Genomic DNA, 17471 nt, shown 5'->3' on the forward strand with positions numbered 1-17471 from the left:
CTGGGCGGGAGGTTTGCTAGAGCTCTTTGGGAGAGTTTAAACTAGTTTGGCAGGGGGATGGGAACCGGAGCTACGGATCAGTGGATGGGGTAGCTGTTGAACAGGCAGATACAGAGTGCAGAGAGTCTGTGAGGAAGGTTAGACAGTTGACAGGGCAAAGTTGCAGCCAGTATGATGGGTTGAAGTGTGTCTATTTTAACGCAAGAAGTGTCAGGAATAAGGGTGATGAACTTAAAGCATGGATCAGTACTTGGAGCTATGATGTTGTGGCCGTTACGGAGACTTGGAAATCACAGGGGCAGGAATGGATGTTGGATGTTCCAGGGTTTAGATGTTTCAAAAGGAATAGGGAGGGAGGTAAAAGAGGTGGGGGAGTGGCATTGCTAATCAGGGATAGTATCACAACTGCAGACAGGGAGGTCGTTGAGGAGGGTTTGTCTACTGAGTCAGTATGGGTGGAAGTCAGAAACTGGAAAGGAGCAGTCACTTTATTGGGAGTTTTCTATAGACCCCCCAATAGCAACAGAGACACGGAGGATCAGATTGGGAGGCAGATTTTGGAAAGGTGCAGAAGTAGCAGGGTTGTTGTCATGGGTGACTTCAACTTCCCTAATATTGATTGGAACCTCCTTAGTGCAAATAGTTTGGATGGAGTAGATTTTGTCAGGTATGTCCAGGAAGGTTTCCTGACTCAATATGTAGATAGGCCGACTAGCGGGGAGGCTATGTTGGATTTGGTGCTTGGCAATGAACCAGGCCAGGTGGGAGAGCATTTCGGTGATAGTGATCACAACTCCCTGACCTTTACTATAGTCATGGAGAGGGATAGGAGCAGACGGGATGGGAAAATATTTAATTGGGGGAGGGGGAATTACAATGCTATTAGGCAGGAACTGGGGAGCTTAAATTGAGAACAGATGTTCTCAGGGAAATGCACGACAAAAATGTGGATGTTGTTTAGGGAGCACTTGCTGCGACTGCTGGATAGGTTTGTCCCGATGAGGCAAGGAAGGGATGGTAGGGTGAAGGAACCTAGGATGACAAGAGATGTGGAACAGCTAGTCAAGAGGAAGAAGAAAGCTTACTTAAGGTTGAGGAAGCAAGGATCAGACAGGGCTCTAGAGGGTTACAAGGTAGCCAGGAAGGAACTGAAGAATGGACTTAGGAGAGTTAGAAGGGGACATGAAAAAGTCTTGGCGAGTAGGATTAAGGAAAATCCCAAGGCGTTCTACACTTATGTGAGGAACAAGAGGATGGCCAGAGTGAGTGTAGGGCCGATCAGGGATAGTGGAGGGAACTTGTGCCTGGAGTCGGAGGAGGTAGGGGAGGTCCTTAATGAATACTTTGCTTCAGTATTCACTAGTGAGAGGGACCTTGTCGTTTGTGAGGACAGCGTGAAACAGGCTGATATGCTCGAACAGGTTGATGTTCAGAAGGAGGATGTGCTGGAAATTTTGAAAGACAATGAGGATAGATAAGTCCCCGGGGCCAGACGGGATATACCCAAGGTTATTACGGGAAGCGAGGGAAGAGATTGCTGCGCCTTTGGCGATGATCTTTGCGTCCTCACTGTCCACTGGAGTAGTACCAGATGATTGGAGTGTGGCAAATGTTATTCCCTTGTTCAAGAAAGGGAATAGGGATAACTCTGGGAATTACAGACCAGTCAGTCTTACGTCGGTAGTGGGCAAATTATTGGAGAGGATTCTGAGACACAGGATTTACGATTATTTGGAAAAGCATAGTTTGATTAGAGATAGTCAGCATGGCTTTGTGAGGGGCAGGTCATGCCTCTCAAGCCTTATTGAATTCTTTCAGGATGTGACAAAACACATTGATGAAGGAAGAGCAGTGGATGTGGTGTATATGGATTTTAGCAAGGCGTTTGATAAGGTTCCCCATGGTAGGCTCATTCAGAAAGTAAGGAGGCATGGGATACAGGGAAATTTGGCTGTCTGGATACAGAATTGGCTGGCCCATAGAAGACAGAGGGTGGTAGTCGATGGAAAGTTTTCAGCCTGGAGCTCGGTGACCAGTGGTGTTCCGCAGGGATCTGTTCTGGGACCTCTGCTCTTTGTGATTTTTATAAATGACTTGGATGAGGAAGTGGAAGGCTGGGTTAGTAAGTTTGCCGATGACACAAAGGTTGCTGGAGTTGTGGATCGTGTGGAGGGCTGTTGTAGGTTGCAACGGGACATTGACAGGATGCAGAGCTGGGCTGAGAAATGGCAGATGGAGTTCAACTTGGAAAAGTGTGAAGTGATTCATTTTGGAAGGTCGAATTTGAATGCAGAATACAGGCTTAAAGACAGGATTCTTGGCAGTGTGGAGGAACAGAGGGATCTTGGGATCCACGTCCATAGATCCCTCAAAGCTGCCACCCCAGTTGATAGGGTTGTTAAGGCGTATGGTGTGTTGGCTTTCGTTAACAGGGGGATTGAGTTTAAGAGCCGCGAGGTTATGCTGCAGCTCTATAAAGCCCTGGTTAGACCACACTTGGAATATTGTGTTCAGTTCTGGTCGCCTCATTATAGGAAGGATGTGGAAGCTTTAGAGAGGGTGCAGAGGAGATTTACCAGGATGCTGCCTGGACGGGAGGGCATGTCTTATGAAGAAAGGTTGAGGGAGCTAGGGCTTTTCTCAGTGGAGCGAAGAAGGATGAGAGGTGACTTGATAGAAGTGTACAAGATGATGAGAGGCATAGATAGAGTGGATAGCTAGAGACTTTTTCCCAGGGCAGAAAGGGCTATCACCAGGGGGCATAATTTTAAGGTGATTGGAGGAAGGTTTAGGGGAGATGTCAGAGGTAGGTTCTTTACACAGAGAGTGGTGGGTGCGTGGAATGCGCTGCCAGCAGTGGTAGTAGAAGCAGATACATTAGGGACATTTAAGCGACTTTTGGATAGGTACATGGATGATAGTAGAATGAAGGGTATGTAGGTAGTTTGATCTTAGAGTAGGTTAAAGGGTTGGCACAACATCGTGGGCCGAAGGGCCTGTACTGTTCTATGTTCTATAACCTTCCTACTTTTGTATTCAATTCCTCTTGCGGTAAATGATAACATTCTATTAGCTTTCCTAATTACGTGCTGTGTACTTGCATAATAACCCTTTGCGATTCATGCATTAGGACACCCAGATCCCTCTATCTGGGCTCTGCAATCTCTCACCATTTTGATAATATGCTTCTTTGTTGTTATTCCTGCCAAAATGGACAACTTCGCATTTTCCAGATTTTTGCCCACTCATTTAACCTATCTATATATCCCTTTGTAGCCTCCTTATGTTCTCTTCACAACTTACTTTCCTACCTATCTCTGTGTCATCAGCAAATTTAGCAACCATACCTTCGGTCCTTTCATCTAAGTCATTTGTATAAATTGTAAAAAGTTGAGGCCCCAGCACAGATCCCTGTGGTACACCACTCGTTACATCTTGCCAACCAGAAAATGATCCATTTGTGCCTACTCTCTGTTTCCTGTTAGCTAGCCAATCTTCTGTCCATGCCGATATGTTATCCCCTACACCATGAGCTTTTATTTTTGCAATAACCTTTGATGTGGCACCTTATCAAATGCCTTCTGGAAATCTATGTACAATACATCCACCAGTTCCCCTTCATCCATAGCACATGTAACTCCCTCAAAGAACTCCAGTAAATTGGTTAAACATGATTTCCCTTTCACAAAACCATGTTGACTCTGTCTAATTACTTTCATTTTTTCTAAATGCACTGCTATAACATCTTTAATAGTAGCTTCTAACATTTTCCCTAAGACAGATGTTAAGCTAACTGGCCTTTAGTTTCCTGCTTTCTGTCTCCCTCCCTTTTTGAATAAAGAAGTTACATTTGCTATTTTCCAGTCTAGCGGAACCTTCCCTGAATCTAATGCATCAACTATCCCATTCGTCACTCCTTTAAAGACCCTAAGATGAAGTCCATCAGGACCCTGGGACTTGTCAGCCCACAGCTCAAGCAGTTTGTTCAGTACCACTTCCCTGGTGATTGTAATTTTCTTGAGTTCCTCCCTCCCTTCCATTTCCTAATTCTGGGATGTTACTTGTATCCTCAGTAGTGAAGACTGCTACAAAATACCTGTTCAGTTCCTCTGCCATCTCCTTATTATCTGTTATTATCACTTTCTATAGGACCAACGTTCATCTGTCTTCATATTTCCGACTAGCTTTCTCTCGTACTCTAATTTTACCTTCCTTGTCAATCTTTGCTGTTTTTTATATTCTGTCCAATCTTCTAACCTGCCTCCCGTCTTTGCGCAATTATAGGCTTTTTCTTTAAGTTTGATACTGCCTTTAACTGTTTTAATTAACGACGGATGACGGGTTCCTTCCTTGGGATCTTTTTTTCTCATTGGAATGTATCTATTCTGTGTATTGTGAAATATCCCCTTAAATGCCTGCCACTGCACCTCTATTGACCTATTCCTTAACCTAATTTGCCAGTTTACTTTAGCTAGCTCTGCTTTCATACCCTCATAATTGTCCTTGTTTAAGTTCAAAATACTGGTCTTGGACCCACTCTTCTTTCCCTCAAACTGAATGTAAAGTTCCATCATATGATCGCTGCTACCTAGGGGCGCCTTAACAATGAGGTCATTAATTAATCCTATCTTGTTGCACAATACCAGGTCTAGTATAGCCTGCTCTCTGGCTCATGAACGTACTATTGCAAGAAATTATCCCGAAAACATTCTATGTACTCCTCATCTAGGCTACCTCTGCCCATCTGATTTTTCCAGTCTATATGTAGGTTAAAATTCCCCATGATTATCGCCGTACCTTTCTGACAGGCTGCCATTATTTTTTCCTTTATACCCTGTCCTGCAGTGCGTTTGATGTTAGGTGGCCTGTACACCACTCCCACAAGTGACTTCTTGCCTTTATGATTCCTCATCTCTACCCAAACTGCTTCTACATCCTGGTTTCCAGAACTTAGGTCATCCCTCTCTATTACAGTAATACCATCATTAATGAACAGAATTATCCCTCCACTATGTACCCTTCAATATTCAGGTCCCAATCCATGTCATCCTGCAGCCATGTCTCTGTAATGGCTATCAGATCATTTCTATTTGCACTGTCAGTTTATTTGTTTTGTTTCGAATGCTATGTGCATTCAGATAGAGCCTTTAGTTGTGTCCTATTAATTTTGTAACCTCTAGCCTTATCTGTTGGTTTACTCTTAGATTTGTACACTCTGTCCCTTCCTGTCATAGTTTGTTTATCATTTCCCATATTAATACTTTACTGTCTTGCCTTGTCTCTACTCCTTGATTTACCATAAGTTCCCAAATTTGATCCCTTGCCCCCACTATTCACTTTAAAACCCTCTCCACTTCCCCAGTTATGCGGCTCGCTAGAACATCGGTCCCAACGCGGTTCAGGTGTAGACCGTCCCAACCGTATAGCCACCACTTTGCCAGTACTGGTGCCTGTGCCCCACGAACTGGAACCCACTTGTACCACACCAGTCTTTGAGCCATGCAGTAATTTCTCTAGTCTTATTTTCCCTGTGCCAATTTGCCCATGGCTCAGGTAATAATCCAGAGATTATTACCTTTGAGGTTCTCTTTCTTAACTTAGTGCCTAATTCCTCATACTGACTAGGCAGAACCTCTTTCCTTGTTCTGCCTATGCTGTTGGTACCTACATGGATATGACGACTGGATCCTCCCCCTCTTGGCTGCAGAGAACAGTGTCAATCCCCCTAACTGTACTGTCCCCTACTACCACTACATTCCCTTTTTCTCCCTCCACTTAAATGGCTTCCTGTACCATGGTGCCATGGTCAGGTTGCTCATCCACCCTGCAGCCTCCACACTTATCCAAACAAGCAGAAAGAACCTCAAACCTTTTGGACAATTGCAAAGTCTGAGGCTCCTGCCCTCTGGGTCCCCTCACCTGCCTCAGGTGCAGCCACACTCTCCTGTCCCTGATCAAATCAAAAGACCCTATCCTAAGGGGTGTGACCGCCTACTGGTATAAAGTGTCCAGGTAACTTTACCCCGCCTGATGTTTTGCAGTGTGCGCAGCTCAGCCTCCAGTTCAATGACGCTGAACCAAAGCTCTTTGAACCGCGAATGTTGCAGACGTGTTTGCCTTGGATCACACTGGCATCCAGGAGCTCCCACATGCTGCACCCGTGACACATCGCCTGTCCTGCCATCCTTAATGTGTTTCAATTAACTACTTAATTATTTTATTCAATTATTTATTTTATTTTCCTTTTTTTAATACATTTTGTTAAGCTTACCACTAGTTCCCTTACTATTTTAAACGTTAGAATTAGAATAGACCTTAACCACTTACCAGATACTCACCAAACAGGTAGCTTCCGAAACCAATCACCTACCTGCTTGCCTGTGATGTCACATTCGATTTCCTTTGAAGGGCTTGTTCCATTGAACTGGATAGGCTAGAGGATAGGCTAGCCTCTCCGCGCTCTTTTCAATGAAGCCTCTCCCCGCTCTCCGCGCTCTTTTCAATGAAGCCTCTCCCCGCTCTCTGCGCTCTTTTCAATTAAGCCTCTCCCCGCTCTCTGCGCTCTTTTCAATGAAGCCTCTCCCCGCACTCTGCGCTGTTTTCAATGTCTACTCTATCTAGGCCCCTCAACATTTTGTACACCTCAATTAAGTCACCCCTCAGCCTCCTCTGTTCTAAGGAAAGCAACCCTAGCCTATGTAATCTTTCCTCATAGCTGCAACTTTCAATCCTTGGCAACATTGTTGTAAATCTCCTCTGTACTCTCTCCAGAGCAATTATGTCTTTTCTGTAATGTGGTGACCAGAACTGTACACAATACTCCATCTGTGGCCTAACCAGCATTTTATACAATTCCAGCATTACATCCCTGCTTTTAAATTCTATACCTTGGCCAATAAAGGAAAGCATTCCATATGCCGCCTTCACCATTCTACCTGTTCTGCCACCTTCACGGACCTGTGAACATATACTCCTCTCAATATCCTCCCGTTTACTGTGTATTCTCTTGCATTATTTGGCCTCCCTAAATGCATTACCTCACACTTATCTGGAATGAATTCCATTTGCCACTTTTCCACCCGCTCAACCAAACCATTGATATCATTCTGAAGTCTACAGCTATCCTCTTCACGGTCAACTACACGGCCAATTCTTGTGTCATCAGCAAATTTCCCAATCATGCCTCCCATGTTGAAGTCCAAATCATTAATATATACCACAAACAGCAAGGGACCCAACACTGAGCCCTGTGGAATGCCACTGGAAACAGCTTTCCATTCACAAAAACATCTGTTGACTACTCCCCTTTGTTTCCTGTCCCTGAGCCAATTCTGGATCCAACCTGCCACATTCCCCTGTATCCCATGGGCTTTCATTTTACTGACCAGTTTGCCATGCGGGACCTTGTCATATGCCTTACTATAGTCCACGTAGACCACATCCACTGCACTACCCTCATCAATTCTCCTTGTTACTTCCTCAAAAAATTCAATCAACTTAGTGAGACATAACCTTCCCTTAACAAATCCATGCTGACTATCCCTGATTAATCCGTGCCTTTCTAAGTGACAGTTTATCTTGTCCCTCAGAACAGGTTCTAGCAATTTACTCACCACCGAGGTCAGACTGACCGGCCTATAATTATTTAGCCAGTCCCTCGCACCCTTTTTAAACAATGATACAAGGTTGGCAGGCCTCCAATCGTCTGGTACCTCTCCTGTATCTTGTGAGGATTTGAAGATGATCCTCAGCGCATCTGCTATTTCCTCTCTGGCTTCCTTTAACAACCTGGGATGCAATCCATCAGACCATGGCGATTTATCCAAGGATGTCAGACGCTCTAGTACTTCCACTCTCATTATGCTTAATGTATCTAATATTTCACACTCCTTCACTTTAACTACAATGTCTCCATCAACCCTGTCCTTTGTGAAGATAGAGACAAAAAACTCAAGAACCCTGCCCACATCTTCTGCATCCATGCATAAGTTCCCTTGTACATCTCTGGGCCCTACCTTTTCCTTAGTTAACCTCTTGCTCTTAATGTACTGATAAAACATCTACAGGTTTTCCTTGATTTTACCTGCCAATTTAATTTTTCATGTCCTCTCTTTGCTTTTCTAATTTCCTTTTTTACTTCACCCCTGCACTTCCTATACTCATCTAGTCTTTCTGAAGTATTAAGGTCTTTGTGATTGTCATAAGCTTTCTTTTTCTGCTTTAACTTACCCTGTAAGCTTCTAGATAACCAGGGGGTCGAGATTTGGTAGTATCACCCTTTATCTTATTGGGGACATGCCTACACTGTGCCTGTAGTATCTCTCTTTTGAATGCCTCCCACTAGTTTGCTGCTGATTTTCCTTCAAGTAGCGGTGTCCAGTCCACTTTTGCCAGGTCACCTCTCAGTTTCTTAAAATTTGCCTTCCCCCAATTTAGAACTTTAATCTTTTTATCTTTGTCCTTTTGCATGATTATGCTAAAACTTACTGTATTATGGTCACTATTTCCAAAATGTTCCCCCACTGTTATTTCCTCCACTTGCCCAGCTTCATTACCAAAGACTAAATCTAGAATTGCGCCCCCCAACAGCACTAGCAAACCTTCCTGCAAGTATATTTGTCCCAGTCCTGTTCAGGTGCAGACCGTCCGGCTTGTACAGGTTCCATCTTCCCCGAAACTGGTCCCAGTGCCCCAGAAATCCAAGCCCTCCCTCCTGCGCCATCTCTCCAGCCATGCATTTATCTGGTGTATTTTCCTATTTCTATACTCACCTTGCACATGGCCTTGGGAGTAATGTGGAGATTACTACCTTTGAGGTCCTGCTTGCTAATCTCGTTGCTAATTCCCTAAATACAGCCTGCAGGACTTCATCCCTCTTCCTATCTTGTTGGTACCTATGTGGACCACGACCTCTAGCTGTGCGCCCTCGCCCTCCAGAATGCTCTGTAGCCACTCCGTGATATCCATGACCCTTGCACCAGGGAGGCAACATACCATTCTGGAATCACGTCTGAGAACACAGAAGCGCCTTTCTGTTCCCCTAACTATAGAATCCCCTATCACTATTGCCCTCTTGTCCTTTCTTCTCCCTCCCTGCACAGCTGAGCCACCCATGGTGCTCTGGTCATGACTCTCATTGCAGTCTCCAGAGGAACCCTCTCTCCCATCGGTACTCAGAACTGAATACTGGTTAGGAAGTGGGATGCCCTCTGGGGACTCCTGCACTACCTGCCTTGACTTCTTGTCTGTCTGGCCACCCATCCCCCTCAGCCTGTGCTGTCTTAAGCTTCGGGGTGACTGCCTCCTGAAGCGTGCTATCCACGTAGTTCTCTGCCTCGAGGATGTGCCACAGTGACTCCAGCTGCCACTCGAGTTCCGAAACCCGGAGCTCAAGCTTCTGTAGCCAGTGACACTTGCTGCAGATGTGGTTGTCTAGGGCACATGGTGCATCCACGACTTCCCGCATTCCACATTTGAACATTCCATTTGAATTAGCTTTTTGATTTGAGTCAGTTATTTTTAGAAATAGTTATCAAAGTAACTGGTTTTAAAATGTAATATTTTGAAGTTGCCATCTGCAGGATTTGGTAAGATATTTAAACTTATGTCTACTGTAGTTCAAAAAAGTGGCTGTAGATTATGTATAGAAATTCAACTTGCAAACCAGAAATTACTCATTTTAAATTTAAATAAAGACACCAAGATGCTGAGCAGGCAGTGTACGCAGTGATACCTGTAATAATGCCCAGATTACTTGCACTTCTGTTGCTGTTCTATTTTCAGAGGAACTGAACTTCCATTCCATGAAGGCAGAAAAATCTGCTCTTTTTTTATTTTTGGTTTTAAAATATCCAAAGCATGGCTTGAGTCTCATTCTTCTCTTGCACCTGTCCAAAAACTGAATGCGTGCTACTTTCTCGCAAAGTGCATTCACCTGAGAGGGAACCCTTCCGCTGTTGAGGCTTGGCCTTCAAAACTGCTTATAACTGAACGCATAAAAAATATTGGAAATCCCTGGGACTCCGATCATCTAAGTCCAAGTTTTGGGCCGAATTTCATGCCGTGTTTTCGCTATTTGTAGAGTTTATATTAAAATTTAATTGCTGTACAAATGCGTCCTATAAATATGCATAATAAAAACCAGAAATGCTGGAAATACTCAGGTCTAGCAGCATCTGTGGAGAGAGAAGCAGCGTTAACGTTTCAGGTCAGTGACCCATCATCAGAATTGGCAAAGGTTAAAAATATAATAGGTTTTAAGCAAATAAAGTGGGGGTGGGGCAAAAGTTAACAGAAGGGAAGATGTTGATAGGACAGGGTCACAGAGAATAACTGACCAGAAGGTCATGGAGCAAAAGCAATCGTTATGTTAATGGTGTGTTGAAAGACAAAGCATTAGTGCAGAGAGGGTGTTAATGGACAGAAAAATGAACAGCCCTGGCCCAAAGCACAAACATGAAAAAAGCAGTGGGAAGGCACATAGTAAGCAAAATGAATGATGAAACAAACTAAAATAAAAATAAAGAAAAAAGAAAAAAAAATGAAAATAAGGTGGGGTCCGTCATGCTCTCAAATTTTGAACTCAATGTTTAGTCTGGCAGGCTGTTGTGTGCCTAATAGGTAAATGAGATGCTGTTCCTCGAGCTTGTGTTGATGTTCACTGGAACACTGAAGCAAGCCCAGGACAGATATGTGAGCGTGAGAGCAGGGGGGGTATGTTGAAATAGCAAGCAACCAGGGTCATGCTTTCGGACTGAGCGGAGGTGTTCCGCAAAGCGGTCACCCATTCTGCATTTGGTCTCCCCAGTGTAGAGGAGACCACGTTATGAGCAGCAAATACAATATACTAAATTCAAAGAAGTACAAGTAAATCGCTGTTTCACCTGAAAGGAGTGTTTGGGGCCTTGGATAGTGAGGAGAGAGGAAGTAAAAGTGCTACGGCGCCTGCGATTGCATGGGAAGTTGCAGTGGGAACGAGGTGAGGCGTTGGGGGTAATGGAGGAGTGGACCAGGGTGTCACAGAGGGAACAATCCCTGACCGGAGGGGAAGATGCATTCGGTAGTGGCATCGCGCTGGAGGTGGCGGAAATGGCGGAGGATGATCCTTTGGATGTAGTGGCTGGTGGGGTGGAAAGTGAGGACAAGGGGAACCCTGTCGCGGTTCTGGGAGGGAGGGGAAGGGGTGAGGGTAGAGGTGCAGGAAATGGGCCGGACACGTTCGAGAGCTCTGTCAACCACAGTGGGGGGGGAATCCTCGGTTGAGGAAAAAGGAAGATATATCAGAAGCGCTGTCATGGACGGTTGCATCATCAGAGCAGATGTGTCGAAGATGGAGAAACTGGGAGAATGGAATGGAGTCCTTACAGGAGGCAGGGTGTGAAGAAGTGTCGTCGAGGTAGCTGTGGGAGTCGGTGGGCTTATACTGAATAGACAGCCTATCCCCAGAGATGGAGACAGAGAAGTCGAGGAAGGAAAGGGAAGTATCGGAGATGGACCATGTAAAGGTGAGAGAAGGGTGGAAATTGATGATCAAGTTTTCTAGTTCCGGGCGGGAGCAGGAAACTGCACCGATACAGTCATCAATGTACTGGAAAAAGAGTTGGGGAAGGGGGCCTGAGTAGGACTGGAACAAGGAAAGTTCAACATATCCCTCAGAAAGTCAGGCATAACTCGGACCCACGCGGGTACCCATAGCAACCCCTTTGCCAGTTTTGTTGAAGGATCACTGACCTGAAAGATTAACTCTGCTTCTCTCTCCACAGAGCTGCCAGACCTGCTGAGTAATTCCAGCATTCTTGTTTTAATTTCAGATTTCCAGCATCTGCAGTATTTTGCTTTTATTATAGCTATAAGTATGCATGTTCACTCTGAGCAGACCATAAAAATAAAATATACAGTTGATTTGGTGTCACAACTGGGAAAATGTTGAAAGGCCACCAAAGGGATGATTTGACTTCCAGGTGTAAAGATGTGTGTCTGAATAACTAGCAATGCACTTCAGAACTTGAACTCTGGACAATCTGCTGTACAATAGGGAGTTTCAATTTAAAACATGAATCTAACTTCTGTGGTTTGTTCCTGCAACTGTAAGTAGTCATTGATTTTGTTGTGTTATGGAAAAAGGAATCCAGAAAGATATCCTAGAATGTAATACAAAATATAACTATTTTTCCATTGGAACCTTATAACAGGCAATTCACTCTGCCAGTATCTGAATATAATGACTGAGCTCAGACTAAAACAATTCCAGATTCTAAACAGTTGAATCCCAAACAGATGTACATCTTCAGATGCATTTAAAAAAATTAATCACTGGTTTTTATGGTGGTCTTGCTCAGGTAATTTGGTATTTGTGTTTGTATAAATCTATAAAGTTGCTCTGTTAATGAGCAGTGGTGGTCCAATCCAACTTATCATTACACCTTTAGTGTATTTAATTGAAATCTCATATCTTTTAAGGATTTGTGTTTTTATAATTCTTCAAAGCTATTATTAGTTGATAGCTTTGACTTATCTGAATGTTTGGCTTTTTCATAGGAAATACATGACCTATCTTGCTTTGATTATTTGAACACTTGCCAAACAGAAACACTTTATTCCCCAATCAGATGTGTGTTTTTAGTTAAAAGTACAAAGCCTGTAATTCTCTCAACTGCATATTCAGTTAATGGCTTCCTTTGGGTCTTAATTTGCACAGGTGCTAACCAGTGGTCAAGACCAGGAGGGACTCCATCGTCTCCTAGCTATGAAAACTCTCTTCACTCGCTGGTGAGGCAGACCAGATCTTCTAAACTCTTTGTGTTGTGTTGTAATTTTAATTTGGATACAGAGCTGATAAATGGTAGTGCTATTCAGGAAAAATTGTCATGTCACTTCCAGCAGTTTCCATTCTAGTAAATGAAAAATAGAGGACATAAAGGCTTCACCTCTATTTATTCATCAATCCACTCTTCAGATCCGCATTCTGCAGGCAGCTCTTGCTGTTGTGCATACTGAAGATTATAGAGTCATTATGGCATAGGAGGAGATCATTTGGCCCATTGAGTCCATGCTGGCTCTCTGTAGAAAGATTCAATCAGTCCCATTCCCCCACTCTCTCCCCATAGCCCTCGGACTTTCTTTCCCTCAAGGGCCATATGTAATTTCCACTTGAAATCATTGATCAGTTCCGCTTTCTCCACCCACGTGGGCAGCAAGTTCCACATTATTACCACATGGTGAATAAAAACATTCCTCATCGCATCCTATCTATGTCTGCTAGTACTTGTACCATCAGCTAATGGGAATAGCTTTTTTTTGTCTACCTTATCTAAACCTGTCATAATCTTGTACACCTCTATTGAATCGTCCCTCAACCGTTTTCTCCCAGAAGAACCGCCCCAGCTTCTCCAAACTAACCTTGTAGCTAAATTCGCTCATCCCTGGAACCATTCTGGTAAATCTCCTCTGCACCCGCTCATGGAATTTCATATCCTTCCTAAAGTGTGGGGACCAGAACTGGGCACAATACTCCATTTGTGGCCCAACTAGAGCTTTATAAATGTTTATTTCCAACTTCCCTGCTTTTGTACTCAATACCTTTGTTTATGGAGCCCAAGGGCCCATATCTCAAAGAGCAAAATACTGCGGGTGCTGGAACTCTGAAATGAGAGCGGAAAGCGCCGGAAATACTCAGCAGGTCTGGCAGAATCTGTGTAGAGAGAAACAGTTAACATTTCAGGTCTGTCACCCTTCATCAGAACTGGCAAAAGTTAGAAATGTAACAGTCTTTTGGGCAAGTGAAAGGGGACAGTGGGGGAAGAACAAGAGGGAAGGTCTGTGATAGGATGGAGGAGGGAGAGATTAAATGACAGATGTCATGGAACAGAATGCAAATGGAGTGCTAGGGAAAAACAAAGCATGAGTCCAGAAAGAGTGCTAATGGCAGAATAATGAACAGCTCTGTATGAAAGCAAAATCATGTAAAACAAGTTTAAGATGAGCACATGGTTAAAAAATAAATATAAAAAGTATAGAAAAATAAATTATTGAACTTAATGTTGAATCCAGGAGGCTGTAGAGTGCCTAATTGGAAGATGAGGTGCTGTTCCTCGAGCTTGCGTTGAGCTTTAGTGGAACACTGCAGCAGGCCGAGGACAGAAATGAGTTCCACTGCAGCTCAACACAAGCTTGAGGAGCAGCGCCTCATCTTCCGATTAGGTAGTCTACAGCCTTCTGGACTCAATATTGAGTAAAATAATTTCAGACCATGAGTCCATTTTTTTATTCATTATTTTTACCTTTTTAATATTTTTAATCATGTGCTAGTCTTAAACTTGTTTTTCATGATTTTTCTTTCGTACAGAGCTGGTTATTCTGCCATTCGCACTGTTTCTGGACTCGTGCTTTGTCTTTCCCTACACCTATTTAGCACTCCATTTGCATTCTGTTCTGTGACATCTGCATCTGTCATTTAATCTCTTACCCCCCCCCCCCCAATCCTATCATAGACCTTCCCTCTTGTTCCCCACCTCCCCCCTTTCACTTGCTGAAAGACTTGTTATATGTCGAACTTTTGCCAGTTCTGATGAAGGGTGACTGACCTGAAATTTTAACTCTGTTTCTCTACACAGACCTGCTGAGTACTTTGGCACTTCCTGTTTTCAACCCATATCTCAATATGTCCTGCCACCTTCAAAGATCTATGCACAGGTTCCTGTGTCCCTGCACACTCTTAAGAACTGTACCATTAAGTATATATTGCCTCTCCCCATCCCTTTTTTCAGATGTATGATCTCACACTTCTCTATTAAATTCGATCTGCCATTTGTCTGCCCATTCTGCTAGAATGTCCATGTATATCCTGCTGCAGTTGACTGGTATTATCCTCCCTGTCTGCCCCATCTCCAAGTCTGACATTATCGGCAAATTGAAATTTTACTTTGTTCAAGTCATTTATATACGTCAAGAAAAGCAGTGGTCCTAGTATTGACCTTTTTGGAACACCACTGTCTACCATCCTCCAGACTGAAAAAACAATCATCTGCATGACTCGCTGTTTTCTGTCCTTAAGCCAATATTTTATCCAAGCTGACACTGACCCTCCTATTCCATGAGCCTCAATTTTGTTCACCAGCCTTTTGTGTGGTACTTTATCAACGCTTTCTTAAAATCCATTTGGACAACATCCACTGCATTCCTTTTATCAACCTTCTCTGTTATTTCATCAAAATTTCAATTAGATTAGTCAAGCATGATCTGCCTTTTACAAATCCATACTGGCTCTCCTTAATTAACTCAATCCTCTCAAGTGCCTGTTATGATTTTTTTTCCCCCCTCTGATTATTGTTTCTAAAACCTTAACCCACCACTGATCGCCAATAGTTACTAGGGATGTTCTTACACCCTTTCTTGAACAAGGGTGTCACATTTGCTTCTTTTCCCTTTTTAAAAATATGTGCACACCTTAATTTTCATATAGCAACTGTTTGAAACTGAGAATTTTATGTGGACTGTTTTTCAGCTTGCACATTGGTGCAATTTTTTAACATGCTCTCAAAAATGGCAAAGGGCATTCTGAAATCTAAATACTACCTCCATTTTTAAAAAAGCAGACTTTTTTGATATTTCATTAGAAATTTTTCTTTTAAATTATCCCTTTTTAAAACAGTATAAGTTAATGAAATTTTAGTTGCTGTCAGAACATACCAGCAGCCCTGACAAACTAGATCAAGAGTGAGCCTTCTGGCTGACAACGACTTGGGCAATTTTGTCTCAAATGATCCCTTCCTCAGCCATTATTTCAGTTTTCTAGTTGCTTGCCCCTTCCTAAATATTACTAAATGCCGACTGTACATTTTCTAATGTAACTTGATTCCTAAATTGCTACATCCTCTGTTAAAGTTGCCCTGTTCTTCCTACCTTCACCTTGAAACTCTCCAAGCCACAATGCATTTCTATTGGGGGGGGCGGGGCAAGCAACAGATTTACTCGCAAGCTTCTGTGAATGATGTGTTTGAGCTGATGGCGTGTGGTGTCACTTTACCCCAGCTTACTTCAATTGCTGGTTGACATCTCATGACATTGCTGATCGATGGAAAGAGGATTTTTGTAGAGTCTTGTAAATAAATCTCTGCTACTCCAACTCAATTGCTACTTTCTTGCTTGTCTCGCTTCCTTTTTTCCTTCTCAAACACAGTTTCTCACATTGTCAACTCTGAATCTCCATCTTGTAATGCTCTGCCTCACATGGTACAAGACTCTCATTCTATCTATCTCTTTTAGCGCTCTCGTACATCTCAAGCAGAAAGTCCCACAAGTTAGTCAGTCTCTCTAAGTACAACATGACTGCACTTGAGGAACAGAGCCATCCTATAATAAAAGCAAAATACTGCGGATGCTGGAAATCTGAAATAAAAACAAGAAATGCTGGAACCACTCAGCCATCCTGTAGTTTCCCTTTGAAAAATTTTGACCAGCGCAACAATTCAGCTCAATTATAAATCTGGAGGTCATTTCCATTATCATCCTTGGCAGCATCCATTCCAATCCTGCTCCCGGCCCTATTGCCATCTTTGATGAATGCTTTGAGGAAGCCTGTATGTCAAGAAATTTAAAAGCAATTAGTTGTCAGTGTGTCTCACCCATTGTTTGGAAAATACATGGGTGGCAAAGATGCTGACACTGAAGCATGAGTATGACAGCCTAGAGCCTAGGTACTGTGTGAGTGATCAGGCCTGGAAGCAGCATAGAGCATGAGGTCATAGGACTAGAAGATACAGAATTTCTCATGCTTAGCAACCAGAAGTGCTTATGTGTGACTAATTATTCCTTAGATTTATTGTTCACATGAATGATTGATTAACAATGAGGGCAAATTGAGATACTTGTCTAGTAGGATTTTGGAAATCAGATGTGAGTGGCTATTGTAAGCAGGTGTATTTTTTCATTTATATTCATAGTGACTATTCCTTGTTGCTGTTACTTAATAAAAACACAAACCCATTCAAATGCGATTCCGAATAGTTATTGTTACATAAAAGGTTAGCTGTATGCTTAAGTGCATACAAAAACAACTGCGTTGTTAAATGCATCTGTGGATAAAACACTCCCCCATATCACTTTAAAACTGCATTTTCAAATTTCAAACTGTCTGACCTTTTGCCCTCGTTCCATGACAATTCTACAACCGTTGATTCACTCAACCACTTTCTCACTTCCACCTTTGCCCTCAACTTGAGCAAAACTTCTCCTGTTTCCCATCCTGGCCTTAACCACAAGGCATGGCCCCCACCTTCATTCCCTCAAGTCCAAGGAACACAGACTTGAGTATGTGTCTGGCAAACAACTGCCATAACTATCTATCATCAGATCTGGCTGGCCCACATCAAGCACCATCACTCTCCTCTGTCAAAACCAGTTACTACTCCAGGATTGTCCTGGAGAGCAAAGCTACCCCCAGCTTCTCTGTTCGCCACCATCTGTCTACCAAA

The 17471-nt window shown here is 43.2% G+C and overlaps 1 protein-coding gene across 23 annotated transcripts in view; it reads left to right on the top strand.

Annotated features, from left to right (window-relative positions):
- Nucleotides 1-17471, top strand: part of tcf12 (transcription factor 12) — a 455542-nt gene that overhangs the window by 368672 nt on the left and 69399 nt on the right. For all 23 annotated transcript variants that reach the window (XM_068017858.1, XM_068017857.1, XM_068017856.1 and 20 more), the window contains one exon: nt 12698-12768. In XM_068017858.1, the coding sequence (XP_067873959.1) occupies nt 12698-12768 (71 nt within the window). The remainder of the gene's footprint in view (nt 1-12697; nt 12769-17471) is intronic.

Source organism: Heterodontus francisci, chromosome 38, assembly GCF_036365525.1.
Source record: "Heterodontus francisci isolate sHetFra1 chromosome 38, sHetFra1.hap1, whole genome shotgun sequence".
Taxonomy (NCBI): domain Eukaryota; kingdom Metazoa; phylum Chordata; class Chondrichthyes; order Heterodontiformes; family Heterodontidae; genus Heterodontus; species Heterodontus francisci.